Source organism: Hordeum vulgare, chromosome 2H, assembly GCF_904849725.1.
Source record: "Hordeum vulgare subsp. vulgare chromosome 2H, MorexV3_pseudomolecules_assembly, whole genome shotgun sequence".
NCBI lineage: Eukaryota > Viridiplantae > Streptophyta > Magnoliopsida > Poales > Poaceae > Hordeum > Hordeum vulgare.
In genome coordinates this window covers 468,639,920-468,654,257 of record NC_058519.1, presented here as the reverse complement: position 1 = coordinate 468,654,257, position 14,338 = coordinate 468,639,920, and the positions used below count along the sequence as shown (strand labels likewise).

At 43.6% G+C, this 14,338-nt stretch overlaps 1 protein-coding gene across 1 annotated transcript; it reads right to left on the bottom strand.

The window, feature by feature from the left end:
• Window positions 1–518: 518 nt before the first annotated feature.
• LOC123428246 (non-specific lipid transfer protein GPI-anchored 1-like) lies at window positions 519–1,057 on the bottom strand. Its single transcript, XM_045112437.1, has 2 exons — window positions 715–1,057; window positions 519–553 (listed from the first exon to the last, which is right to left on the bottom strand). The coding sequence occupies exons 1-2, from the start codon at window positions 1,055–1,057 to the stop codon at window positions 519–521; spliced, it is 378 nt and encodes a 125-aa protein (XP_044968372.1).
• Window positions 1,058–14,338: the final 13,281 nt, after the last annotated feature.

Sequence of the window (14,338 nt, the reverse complement as noted above, 5' to 3'; positions counted from 1 at the left end):
GCTTCGATTATATTGTGTAAAAGAATTTATACGCATGAACTGTTTCACGTTTCATATGAAGCTTCATACGATGAGTAGGATCACACGGGACTTTTATTGTAAGTTTGTACGAGGTTGTGCTGCCATTTTAAGTTTCATGCTGTTGACGTATAAATGCATAATCCGATTTTTTTCATCAGCTTAAGCTTTTAGATAAACTAACTGGTGTGTGTAATTCTACACGACATCAGAACCAAAAGGTCTACACATGAAATCAACAATCAGAAAGAAATGCAGGGACCAACAAAACGGCGTCGATCTTTGCATCCTCGATTGACGCTACCAACAAAGCCACAGAAGCACAGGGATAATTTTCTCCATACAATGTACTAGATGGGGCAGGGGGAAACCCCTTTCTATTCAAAAAAGAAAATCATTTTCTCCATACAATGTACTAGCGTCCCATGCATACGGAGACACGAACTTGCTCGCTAGCCTTATTTTAAGTGCTGTGGTGCCACATCTTGGTAAACCTTCGATCAGTCCTTCAGCTGCAGGCTGGGCATGGTGTAGTCTGCAAAAAGGAAAATTTACAAGAAGCGTGGTTACTCGCCAAAGCATCGTCGAACGTTGCATGCATAATTCAACCAATTTCTAGGCACGACCACACAACGAGTTAATCAAGCAGTTTGCATCGTCGTCCGTGGCTAGGACGTTGAAGCGTAGAGTACGTACTGCCGCACTTGTAGCCGACGGGGCGGTCGGCGAGGTCGCAGCGCTTGGGGATGGTGATGGCCACCTCCGGCTTGACCCCGACCCGGCGCACGATGTTGGAGAGCAGCACCGCGCAGAGGCACTCGGGGCTCCTCTCCCCGATCTCCTTCACCGCCGCGCAGCAGCGGTCCGAAGGCTTGGAGTCCAGGTCCTTCCCCGCCGCTATGCACGGCGCCAGCTTCAGGGCCTCCTGCTCCGGCGGGGTGGCGCCGCACTCGCCCTTGCCCCCCGCCAGCCGCGGCGCCGTGGCGAGGACGGCGGCCAGGATCAGCGCGGCCGCGGACACCGAGACCAGGGATCTCATTGTTGTATTCGTGGTGGTTTACGCTCTCTTTGCTCGATGACTCCTGTGTGTGTGCGCTGTCCTGGCTGAACGGCCGCATAGCTTCTGCTTATATATAGTGTCCATGGATTGCCGACCATGTAAGGAGCACGAACCTCGTGATGGACACAGCAGTCCGCTACCAGACGCACTCAATCCGTCAAAATTATGCTCTAAATTAAAAAGCTTAGGGATAGCAGTATAGCACACTCCAGGGAACAAGATAAGTGTGTGGCGGGATCCTTTTTTCTTCTCACCACAAATGTGTGACACAACTTCCTTGGTAGCGTGCGGCAATCTATCATACATCCACGGCATTTTGTGATGGCATAAAGGGATGATACATTGATACCCGCTTGTGAACGCAGAAACATTTTTTTTGTGGAATATATATTTGTGCATGTATATTATGTCGTTGGGCTCACCTTCTAGTTTCTTGAATCGTTGAGGTAGAGAACCATCTTGTATCTATATATATATACGTGCCTAGTGCACCCACAGTAGTAGAAAACGGTGCTATAGCCCCGGTTCGTTTGGGCCATTAGCCCCGGTTTACGAACTGAGACTAACAAAGCGGGACTAATGCAGCCCCGGTTCGGCCCCGAACCGGACTAATGGTCCTCCACGTGGCGGGGCTGGGGCGCCGGGGGGGGGGGGGAGGGGCATTAGTCCCGGTTCTTATTACGAACCGGGTCTATTGGTTCGCTGTCTTTTTTTAGCATTTTTTAGTGTTTAGGGTTTTGCACTAAATTGGATGGGGCTATTTTGCTGCGTCTTATTTTTTCCATTTATTTGTTTTGGACACTTTTAATTCTTGTTTTGCACTAAATTAGATGGTACATACACAACAATAAAGGAACAACTATATTGCACATCATCGTCACGAATATATTACACCATCTCATCCATCGTGCTTTGTCGAACATATTACAAAATATAGACACGACATGCACATATGCATCTTTTTTACACTTTAACGTTTCATATTAATTGCATCGACGGCCAATAGTATCCTCACATCTAGGACCTCTGCATCTAAGAATTCGGTAATTTCCTCTTGAATTGCTCGTACACGTTCCTGTGGTAGAAGACCGTCCCAAAAGCGTTCGATATAATTTAAAGAAGGGGTCAATATATATCAATGAAACCGAACACAATTGACGGTAATAAAATAAAGTTGTGAGTATTGTTTATCGTACTTCAATTTTTTTATGTCCCGGTTTTTGCCCGTGTCATGGATCGTGTGGGGAATGAACTCACAAACATAGTATCCACAAAAATTGTTCCCATGTTCCTGCCTCAAGCACTTTACGAGAACAGAGTTCAGTCAAAAACATAATCAAGAATGATAATGGTATTGAAACTAGAATAAAGAGATGCGTGGATCTAGCTAGTAGTTACTTACATCCATTTGTCTAAATGTAAGCTCTGGCTTCCAACACCTCGACACTTGGCGGTGAACCGTTTCCAAGCCCTGCTAAGAAAATGAAATGAATAAAGGAGTTCTATATTATTACTTGCTATCAGGAAATGAACGAAAAGTTACCGATATAGTGCCATAATGATTGAAATTACCTCCGGAGGCATTCCTGCATGTTCGCCCAATCAGTGAGGGGTGTGTGTTTCGTGACCATGACTTTTACTAATCCCTCGTCGGGTACAATGATTAACAGAATAAAGTGGAACATGTGCATGCATGCGAGTCAATTATACATTTAATAACATCGAGTAAGAGAAAATAGAATGTGTGTAGTAACACTCACTTGAAGTTGGAAGGAAATAGTATTTCCCTTTTGGCAGCGGAAAATCTTAACCCTTGTACCAAGTTATTCTCTGTCTCGCGGGGATCCAGTGTGAGACTTTTGTCATGAATGAAATATGGGTCAATGAACCCATTGTCATAGATTCGCCCTCTTTTGCATTCGAGAATCTTCATTCTGCAAAATTAATATAATGATGAGTAAGATCATACATGCAATGAACGAGTTGAGTAAGACTTAATGACATAAATTAATAATACTTACAAACAATAGACACTAATGATAGATTTGTCGAGGACATCTTGTTTGTATAACTGATATAATTCGTCGAATTCAATCACTAGCATGCCTTCTCCATGCTCGTAATGCTCGTTTTTATATGCATAGTAGATCCAGCTTTGCTGTTCAGCACATGCTCGCATGTATCAGTCATGCAATCTTCGCATTTTTGTTGGTAGCTCGTTGACTAACTCAGGTTTGACGAGAGGAGACCCGTGCCGTTACACGTATGTTAAGTCAGCGAATTCCTGTATATGGTTTAAGTACTGATCAATAGACATGCCATGAGCCTTGGTTGCTTCTCCGTATAGTGCAATAAACTCCGGATCGATATCAGCTGTTTCATCATTCCTCTGCTCGACCGCAGCTCCATACTACTCTTCAACCGCTGCTTTTTTGCCTCAGCCGACTTGACAATAGAGCGTTCATAGTCTGCTGCCAACGGTAGCGGGGGATCTGCAAGGGTATTCAACATTTTCACACATGCGGCGTGATCTTCTGGGGTGACCGGGAACTCTGGCTCTTTCGGCTTCTTCTTGTTAGCCCTGTCAGCCATCCACTGTTGATACTGGGCGTCTGCCCTCTTCTTATTTTCCTCTCCACTATAGTCCCAAGGTCTCATCTCCATATCCTTATGAGGTACTTTTGGGAGGGGCGACAACTTACGTTTCGGTGATCGGAGCCCCTTTCTGCCGCCACTATTAGCGGTGGTACGTTTCCGCTTTTTGCGCTGATCCTAAGTGGACGGAGACGGCTGACGGGGTGGTGGAGAAGGCTGATCCGGCGGTGGAGACGGTTGCGCTGGAGACTGATGAGGCGGCAAAGGCGATGGTTGCGCTGGAGACTGGTGAGGCGGCGAAGACGACGGTTGCGCTGGAGACTGGTGAGGTGGAGGCGAAGAAGGATTGCTGCCGTGAGGAGTCGGTGGCCTTGGTGGCCAATTTGGAAGCAAGATGTGCTCCTTTGGCCATACAACGGTCTGTTTCTTGACTTCTTCAACTTTAGTCAAATCCCTATCTTCACGTGCAGGGTAGTCCGGCTTCAGCTCCTCATTATCTTTCATCACTTCATCCACCGCGACGACAGTGTACCCTTTTGGAATCGGAGAGCAATGCTAAGTTGGATTATGTCCAATTGGTACGGCCATGCCGACTGCCACCGTCAACCTTAAGTTAGCAAGTTTCACCATTAGCTCACAAGGTGTGCTCTCTGTGATATCATCCACTGGTTAGCGACGAGGAGGAGTCGTCGTCAGTGCATCATCATCACCATCATCCTGGAGCTGTGTGGAAGCGACACTGCTTTTCCGATTCGATGCAGCTTCTATCATGAGCCGCTGAGATTGAACGCTACCTTGCTGTCTGTCGATTTGATCCTACTGCAGCCGCTTTACTACTTCTTCTACATTACGGAGCCGATCTGCATCAGCTGCTCTCTCAACTGCCTCCTTTTCCTTTCTCCTCTGATGGCTTCTATCGGGAAATATCTTCCTTTCCTCGGAAAACACAAGCATCCACGGCGGGGAGCCTGGTAAGCCCCATGCTCGTCCTTTGTGTTCATCATTCCCAAGGGCGTGTGAGAGCTCGTCGTTCTCTCTATCGGGAACGTACCGTCCCTCTTCAACATCCTTTACTGCACTTCTAATGTTCTCGATGGGTAGTAGGGAATTATCTTTGTGTCTTTGGTTATATATTGCGTTCCCTTCTGCGTCTAACATGCCCCCATGCCCATAAAACCAGTTTCTTGACCATTCGATCCATGTTAAGGGCTCTGGAGTGATATTGTTAGCCAGAAATGGTGCCTCAAGTGCTTTCCACTTAGCCATGTTACCGGCGTAGCCAGCAGGCCCCATAACATGGTGGTACTTCTTCATACGTGCATTCCTCTTATTTGTTGCAGAATTTTTCAAGGCGTCCTTCGATTTCTTGTACGCTACAAATTCGGCCCAATAGTCTTTTATCTTCTCATAGCCATTATCGAAATCTGGAGTCTTATCTTGCAAGATAAATTCCTGGTGCAATCTTTTCTTCTAGCCCCTGAATAGATCGGCCATCTTCTTAAGAGCCCAATCCTTGACTTGGCCATCTTCTTAAGAGCCCAATCCTTGACTTTTTTTCTTCTCTAGGGCCTCTTTTCGCCTCTCCATTTCCTCCTCATTTGGCTCCTCCTCATCTGGATCCACCTCTGGCGCTGGCAGGGTGAAATGAATCATGAGCTTTCTCCAAAGGTTTTCTTTGGCTATCGACATATGAGACTCCTTCCTCCCTTGGCTTAATCCATTCTCGAGTGGTGATAGGGACGTGGCCCCTAACAACAACTCGACATGCCTTCACAAACTTCTACTTTACATCTGTGGGAGCAATTGGTTGCCCGACATTTGAGACTCTTTCGATCCTGTACCTCTCACCGTCATCCATCTTCTTGGTTGGGCCTCGTTTCGTCCGTACTGAAGTTTTGCTCGATCCAGAGGGCTAAAAGAAAGAGCTTTAATATACGTATATAAACAACAGAGAATTAATTTATTAATATATATATGCACCTCGATGGAGCCGCCGGCTTCTCCCTCGTTGGCTTCTTCCTCATTGGAGCTGCCGAGTCCTCCCTCGCCCGAGGCGTGGGCGTCTAACTCACCGGAGCTTCTACCTCCCCTGTTGAGAGACTCATCTCCCTTGCCGAACTCGTTCAGAAACTGATTGGTGACATCGCCAAGAATAAAATCATGCCCGCGGATGACACCACGCATCACGTCTTCCTGATATTCGTCTCTGCTGTGTATTGGATCCATAGTATCTGGAAATTAATTAAACATAAAAAACTAAATTAACTAACAACTAAAACTCCCGCTTATATATACATCGAATAATCTACTTAATTAATGCATCATAGAATAATCCACTTAATATTATCGAATACATAATCTGGATTACATCAATAATACATCTCTCGAATACAGTAATACATCTCTCGAATAATATATAACTGATCAACCAACAAAGAGCCGTCACTGTATTGAGGCGCGGGCGGTGGACACCCAAAGAGCAGGGACCATCACCGGATCATAGCTCGGGTGAGATCCCTGAAGAACCTGCCAGGTATTGGAGGACCTGGCATCTAACGCCTCCATGTAGCGACGGACGTGCTCGTCCTCCTCCCTGACATGACGACATACCTCCTCCTCGGGGGCCGTCACCCTCGGCACCGAAAGTGCCCCCCACGACCGCCACCCAAGAAGCTCCGGGTCGACGACGGGAGCCCGGTTCCTCACCAAGCTGCATGCCCCGGAAGGTAACTCCTCCTAGTGCCAGCCCGGCGGAGCCCAGTCCCACACATGCTGGCGCCTATCAAGCAGGTGGTCACCATCGAGTCGACGACGAGGATGCGGGCTGAGCATCGTATGTCCTACTATTTAAATCCCTACTATTTAATAAACTTCTCTAAACTTTTATATGTCACATTGTCTACTATCAAAGGAGTCAAGAAAACCATGACTTCATCATTACCTGGTAGTAATAGGCGCATGATGCTATGAAGCTCAACAAAGTTGTTTTTTAAAGGAATCCCGAATAGGATAATTAGCTTTTTGGTACGCAGTTCAAAAAGAGCCATTCGAATATCGCTATTTGGAAGGACTTTGTTGAACTTCGTACCAAAAAATGAATTATCCTATCAGGAACTCCGTTCCAAAACAACTTTCGAGAGCTTCATAGCATCATGCGCCTATTACTACTAGGTAATGATGAAGCCATGGATTTTTTCAATACTTTGACACACAACGTGACATATAGAAGCTAGCTAGCTAGGTTACATAGATGAGATCAGAATTTTTTTGGATCAACTTGTGCACATACTAAGAGAATCTATTATCTACATATATATACTAATTAATTGCAAATACATAGCAAACTTTGGCAAATGTCAAAATTCATCAAACTTTTGCAAATAGTTCTAAAATATTAACACAAAAATACGAGTAGCAAACTTAAAATAAAAGAAAATTTACCAAGGGTGATAAAATTAATGCCACCATTGGATTCCTTGGGGTTTTCTACCCCAAATCCATATATCACACCAACATACTTAAATGTTCTTATTACCAAAATGTAGCCGAATTAATGTCGTTTTCCGGTGAACTCATCTAATAAAACATATGAACTCATCTACTTAAATGTTCTTCGTTCCTTGCAGGTTATCTTGTGAAGACGAAACGACAAGTATAGTATCGATCGAGAGGAGAGGTGAGGCTCACCGGCCGACGGCAGGGATGGTTGATACGTCTCCAACGCATCTATAATTTTTGATGGTTTCATGCTATTATCTTGTCAAACTTTGGATGTTTTGTATGCCTTTTATATATTTTTTGGGACTAACTTATTAACTCAGTGCCAAGTGTCAGTTCCTGTTTTTTCCATGTTTTTGACCCCTTTCAGAGGAGGATTTTGAACAGAGTCCAAACGAAATGAAACTGCCAAAAATATTTTTTTCGGGACAGAAAAAGATCGAGAAGGCGGAGAATCAAGGCACGGGGCCACCAGGGACCCCATAATCCCTCATGGCGCGGCCAGGGGGGCCCGTGCACCCTGGCTTGTGGGCTCCCTGAGGCTCCTTTGCCCTAGGTTTTGCGCCTATATATTCCCTAAAATCCCAAAACAAATCAGGAGATCATCGAAAGTACTTTTCCGCCGCCGCAAGTTTCTAGCTCCGCAAGATCCCATATGGGGCACGTTCTGGTGCCCTGCCGGAGGGGGGATTCGGATACGGAGGGCTTCTTCATCAACACCATGACCTCTCCGATCATGCGTGAGTAGTTCAACATAGACCTATGGGTCCATAGCTAGTAGCTAGATGACTTCTTCTCTCTCTTGGATCTTCAATACAAAGTTCTCCATGATCTTCATGGAGATCTATCCGATGTAATCTTCTTTTGCGGTGTGTTTGTCGAGATCCGATGAATTGTGGATTTATGATCAGATTATCTATGAATCTTATTTGGGTTTCTTTTGATCTCTCTTATGCATGATTTCATATCCTTGTAATTCTCTTCGAGTTGTGGGTTTTGTTTGGCCAACTAGATCTATGATTATTGCAATGGGAGTAGTGCTTGGTTTTGGGTTCATACCGTGCGGTGACCTCACCCAGTGACAGAAGGGGTAGCGAGGCACGCATCGTGTTGTGGCCATCAAGGGTTAAAAGATGGGGTTTTCATCATTGGTTTGAGATTATCCCTCTACATCATGTCATCTGGCTTAAGGAGTTACTTTGTTCGTCATGAACTCAATACACTAGATGCATGCTGGATAGCGGTCGATGTGTGGAGTAATAGTAGTAGATGCAGAAAGTATCGGTCTACTTGTCTCGGACATGATGCCTATATGTATGATCATTACCTTAGATATCGTCATGACTTTGCGCGGTTCTATCAATTGCTCGACAATAATTTGTTCACCCACCGCAATACTTGCTATTTTGAGAGAAGCCTCTAGTGAACACTATGGCCCCCAGGTCTACTCCAAACCATATTTTCAGCCTTACACTTTTTACTTCGTTGTACTTTCCGCCTTCAGATCTCACTTTGCAAACAATCTTGAAGGGATTGACAACCCCTTTATAGCGTTGGGTGCAAGCTCTTTTGTTTTTGTGCAGGTACTCCGGACTTGACGAGATTCTCCTACTAGATTGATACCATGGTTCTCAAACTGAGGGAAATACTTACTGCTCCTGTGCTGCATCACCCTTTCCTCTTCAAGGGAAAAATCGACGCAAACAAGAGAAGTAGCAAGAAGAATTCCTGGCGTTGCGAGGGAAGGACTTTTGTTGCCGTAGCAGAAGGATTTCTAGCGCCGTTGCCGGGGAGGAGGATCAAGTCAAGAATAGTCTCGTGTCAACGTGCCAATTTCTGGCATCGTTGCCGAGGAGGATCAAGTCAAGAACTCATCCAAGTAAGTGTCGCAAACTCATCTCTTGCAGGTTTTTTGCCTCTCGTTTTCCTCTTCCCCACTTCTGGAAAAACAAAAATTTTACAAAAAATATTTGCCTTTTTTCGTTTGCCTTTTTCGTTCGCCCTTTTCTCTCGCTTGCTTTCTGTTCGCTTGTGTGCCATGTGCCTTCAATATGCTTGCATCTTCGCTTGCTGAAAATCTAGTGATATGGATCCTCATCCACTTGCTAATCTCTTTAAGAGATCCAATTATGTTGATCCAATTGCTAGTGAGTTGAGTGCACTTGACTATCTTTATGGAGTTTTGCTTGAGATGTGTGAATCTGAAAATTGTGAGGAAGAAATTTATGAAGTGATTCACGAGGGCTCCTTGGATGAAAAGCATGATTGCAATGGTTTCACTATAAATTCTATTAGTGACAATCATGCTAAAAATATGCAAAACCCTAAGCTTGGGGATGCTAGTTTTGCTATGTCCACTACTTGTTGCAATGATCATGAGTGGGGCGATGATTTTTCTTATGATCTTGAAAATTTGTTTAAGCCTCATGATGAATATGATATTTGCAATATTATTGATAGTGGGTTTGGAGAAATCATGACTTTAGTTGATGATAATCCCACTATTTTGAAGAGCGTCAACTTTGGATGCATGTGGATCATGAAAAGAATATCCTATGTGATAGTTACATTGTTGAGTTCGAATATGATCCCACATGTAATTATTATGAGAAAGGAAAATATGGTGGTAGAAACTTTCATATCACTAAATCACCTCTCGTTATGTTGAGATTGCTATTGTCTCTTTCTTCTTCCTTGCATATGGTAACTATTGGTTGTTTTGACAATCTGTTTTCCTATAAAATGCCTATGCATAGGAAGTATGTTAGACTTAGATGTGATTTTCACATGCTTTATGATGCTCTCGTTGTGCTTCAATTCTTGTCTTTTATGTGAGCATCATTGAATTATCAATGCCAAGCTAAGGGCGTTAAACAATAGCGCTTGTTGGGAGGCAACACAATGAATTTATTTATTTTTCTTTCTGTTTTGTTGCGTCCACACTATCATAATTATGTTATGATTGTGTCTTTTGTGTTTCTTTTTGTGTTTGAGCCAAGCAAAACCTTTATGATTAGTCTTGGTAATGGTTGTTTGATCCTGCTGGAAAAAGATAGAAACGTTTCGCTCACGAGATGATTTTTCATTTTTATTCAGAAAGAGCTTTTGAGTTGATTCTTTTTGCTGCTGGTTTATATGCCTTTTGCCGAGGCAGTCGTAATTTTTCAGAATTTTTGATGTACCAGAAGCATACGAAGTATACAGATTGCTACAGACTGGTCTATTTTTGACAGATTCTGTTTTTGTTGAGTTGGTTGCTTGTTTTGATGAAACTATGGTTAATATCGGGGGGTACTAGCCATGGAAAAGTGAGAATACAGTATCCCAACACCAATATATATAGAATTCAAGTTTTCTACAGTACCAAAAGAGGTGGTAGTTTGATTTCTTGTGCTAATGTTATCACGAGTTTCTGTTTAAGTTTTGTGTTGTGAAGTTTTCAAGTTTTAGGTGATGTTCTCATGGACAAAGAGATAAGGAGTGGAAAGAGCTCAAGCTTGGGGATGCCCAAGGCATCCCAAGCCAAATTCAAGGACACCAAAAAGCCTAAGCTTGGGGATACCCAGGGAAGGCATCCCCTCTTTCGTCTTCAATCCATCGGTAACATTACTTGGAGCTATATTTTTATTCACCACATGATATGTGTTTTGCTTGGAGCGTCTTGTATCATAGGAGTCTTTTATTTTTGTTGTGTCACAATTATCCTTGCTGCAAACCTTTTTGAGAGAGAGAGACATGCACTCATCGTGATTTTTCTAGAATGCTCACAGTGCTTCACTTATATCTTTTGAGCTAGATAATTTTGCTCTATGTGCTTCACTTATATCTTTTAGAGCACGGCGATGCGTGACTTGGTAGTTGTATTATGCTATGAAACTAGTCCCAAAGGTGATAGGTACCCAAAGAGGATACAAAAACCTCCATCTTCATGTGCATTGAGTAGAAAGAGAAGTCTTGATTCCTCTCAATTAGTTTTGAGACGTGGATTCGGTAATATTAAGAGTTATGTTAGTAGGTTGTTGTGAATCTAGAAATACTTGTGTTGAAGTTAGTGATTCCCGTAGCATGCATGTATGGTGAACCACTATGTTAGGAAGTCGGAGCATAATTGATCTATTGATTTTCATCCTTTGTGTTGAGGTCGGGATCGCGCGATGGTTAACACCTACCAACCCATCCCCTAGGAGTATGCGTTTAGCACTTTGTTTCAATTACTAATAAAAACTTCCGCAACAAGTATGTGAGTTCTTCATGACTAATTTGAGGCCATGGTATAGATGCACTTTCACCTTCCACCATTGCTAGCCTCTCTAGTGCCGCACAACTTTCGCCGGTACACAAACCCACCATATGCCTTCCTCAAAACAACCACCATACCTACCAACTATGGCATTTTCATAGCCATTCCGAGATATATTGCCATGCAACTCCCACCATTCCGTCTCATGACTTGTGCCGTCACTCTCATATTGCCATTGCATGATCGCAAGATAGCTAGCGAGATGTTTCAACGTCATACCACAAGCTAGATCGTTGCACATCCCGGTACACTGCCGGAGGCATTTCCTATAGAGTCATTCCTAAGCTTTGAGCTGTGAGTAAATAAAAGTGTGATGATCATCATTATTATAGCATTATCCCATGTGAGGAAATAATAAAAAAAAGCGGCCAAAGAGCCCAAAAAAAAGAGAAAAGAGAAAAAAGAGAGGCCTAAGAGCCCAAATAAAAAAAAGAGAGAAGGGACAATGCTACTATCTTTTTCCACACTTGTGCTTCGTAATAGCACCATGTTCTTCATGATTGAGAGCTTCTTGCTTTGTCACTACCATATGCTAGTGGGAATCTTCATTATATAACTTGAATTGTATATTCCAATGATGGGCTTCCTCAAAATTGCCCTAGGTCTTCATGAGCAAGCAAGTTGGATGCACACCCACTAGTTCTACTTTTGAGCTTTCTCATACTTATAGCTCTAGTGCATCCTTTGTATGGCAATCCCTACTCATTCACATTGATATCTATTATTGGGCATATCCATAGCCTTTTGATACGCCGAGTCAATGTGACCATCTCTTCCTTTTTGTCTCACAACCACCACCACACTCTATTCCACCTATAGTGCTATATCCATGGCTCACTCTCATGTATTGCGTGATAGTTATAAAAAGTTTGAGAAAGTAAGAGTGCGAAAGCAATTACTTGGCCAATACCGGGGTTGTGCATGATTTACATTCGTTGTGTGAGGATGATGGAGCATAGCCAGACTATATGATTTTGTAGGGATAACTTTCCTTGGCCTTGTTATTTTGAAAGTTCATGATTACCTTGCTAGTTTGCTTGAAGTATTACTATTTTCATGACAATAGCAAACTATTGTTTTGAATCTTGCGGATCTTAACATTCATATCGCGTGAAAGAAGTTGCAAAGGACAACTATGCTAGGAGCATTCCACATCAAAAATTCATTCTTTATCACTTCCCTACTCGAGGACGAGCATGAGTTAAGCTTGGGGATGCTTGATACGTCTCCAACATATCTATAATTTTTGATGGTTTCATGCTATTATCTTGTCAAACTTTTAATGTTTTGTATGCCTTTTCTATATTTTTTGGGACTAACTTATTAACTCAGTGCCAAGTGCTAGTTCCTGTTTTTCCCATGTTTTTGACCCCTTTCAGAGGAGGATTTTGAACAGAGTCCAAACGGAATGAAACTGCCAAAAAGATTTTTTCTGGAACAGAAAAAGATCGGAAAGCCGGAGAATCAGGGCAGGGGGCCACCAGGGACCCCACTAGTCCTCATGGCGTGGCCAGGGGGGCCCGTGCCCCTTGGCTTGTGGGCTCCCTGAGGCTCCTTTGCCCTAGGTTTTGCGCCTATATATTCCCTAAAATCCCAAAAAGAATCAGGAGATCATCGAAAGTACTTTTCCGCCGCCGCAAGCTTCTGTCTCCGCAAGATCCCATCTGGGGCACGTTCTGGTGCCCTGCCGGAGGGGGGATTCGGATACGGAGGGATTCTTCATCAACACCATGACCTCTTCGATGATTCATGAGTAGTTCACCATAGACCTACGGGTCCATAGCTAGTAGCTAGATGGCTTCTTCTCTCTCTTGGATCTTCAATACAAAGTTCTCCATGATCTTCATGGAGATCTATCCGATGTAATCTTCTTTTGCGGTGTGTTTGTCGAGATCCGATGAATTGTGTATTTATGATCAGATTATCTATGAATCTTATTTGAGTTTCTTCTGATCTCTCTTATGCATGATTTCATATCCTTGTAATTCTCTTTGAGTTGTGGGTTTTGTTTGGCCAACTAGATCTATGATTCTTGCAATGGGAGAAGTGCTCGGTTTTGGGTTCATACCGTGCGGTGACCTCACCCAGTGATAGAAGGGGTAGCGAGGCACGCATCATGTTGTTTCCATCAAGGGTAAAAAGATGGGGTTTCCATCATTGGTTTGAGATTATCCCTCTACATCATGTCATCTTGCTTAAGGCGTTACTCTGTTCGTCATGAACTTAATACACTAGATGCAAGCTGGATAGCGGTCGATGTGTGGAGTAATAGTAGTAGATGCAGAAAGTATCAGTCTACTTGTCTCGGACGTGATGCCTATATGTATGATCATTTCCTTAGATATCGTCATGACTTTGCGCGGTTCTATCAATTGCTCGACAGTAATTTGTTCACCCACCGTAATAATGGCTATTTTGAGAGAATCCTCTAGTGAACACTATGGCCCCCGAGTCTACTCCAAACCATGTTTTCAGCCTTACACTTTTTACTTCGTTGCACTTTCTGCCTTCAGATCTCACTTTGCAAACAATCTTCAAGGGATTGAAAACCCCTTTATAGCGTTGGGTGCAAGCTCTTTTGTGTTTGTGCAGGTACTCTAGACTTGATGAGATTCTCCTACTCGATTGATACCTTGGTTCTCAAACTGAGGGAAATACTTACTGCTCCTGTGTTGCATCACCCTTTCCTCTTCAAGGGAAAAACCGACGCAAACAAGAGAAGTAGCAAGAAGAATTCCTGGCGTTGCCAGGGAAGGACTTTTGTTGCCGTAGCGATGGTTGCAGGAGACGGAGGAGGACGTCGGAGGTCTAGTGCCGGCGAGGAGGATGGCAGGTCGTCGGTAATGGCGACGACGCGCAGCCTGGTA

What these genes read in the sequence shown, in the direction of transcription:
- LOC123428246 (XM_045112437.1), bottom strand. Translation starts at nt 1,057, where the DNA reads ATGAGATCCCTGGTCTCGGTGTCCGCGGCCGCGCTGATCCTGGCCGCC. An exon ending in CGTCGGCTACAAGTGCGGCA is followed by an intron (nt 554 to 714) that starts GTACGTACTCTA and finishes TCCTTTTTGCAG; the next exon opens with ACTACACCATGCCCAGCCTG.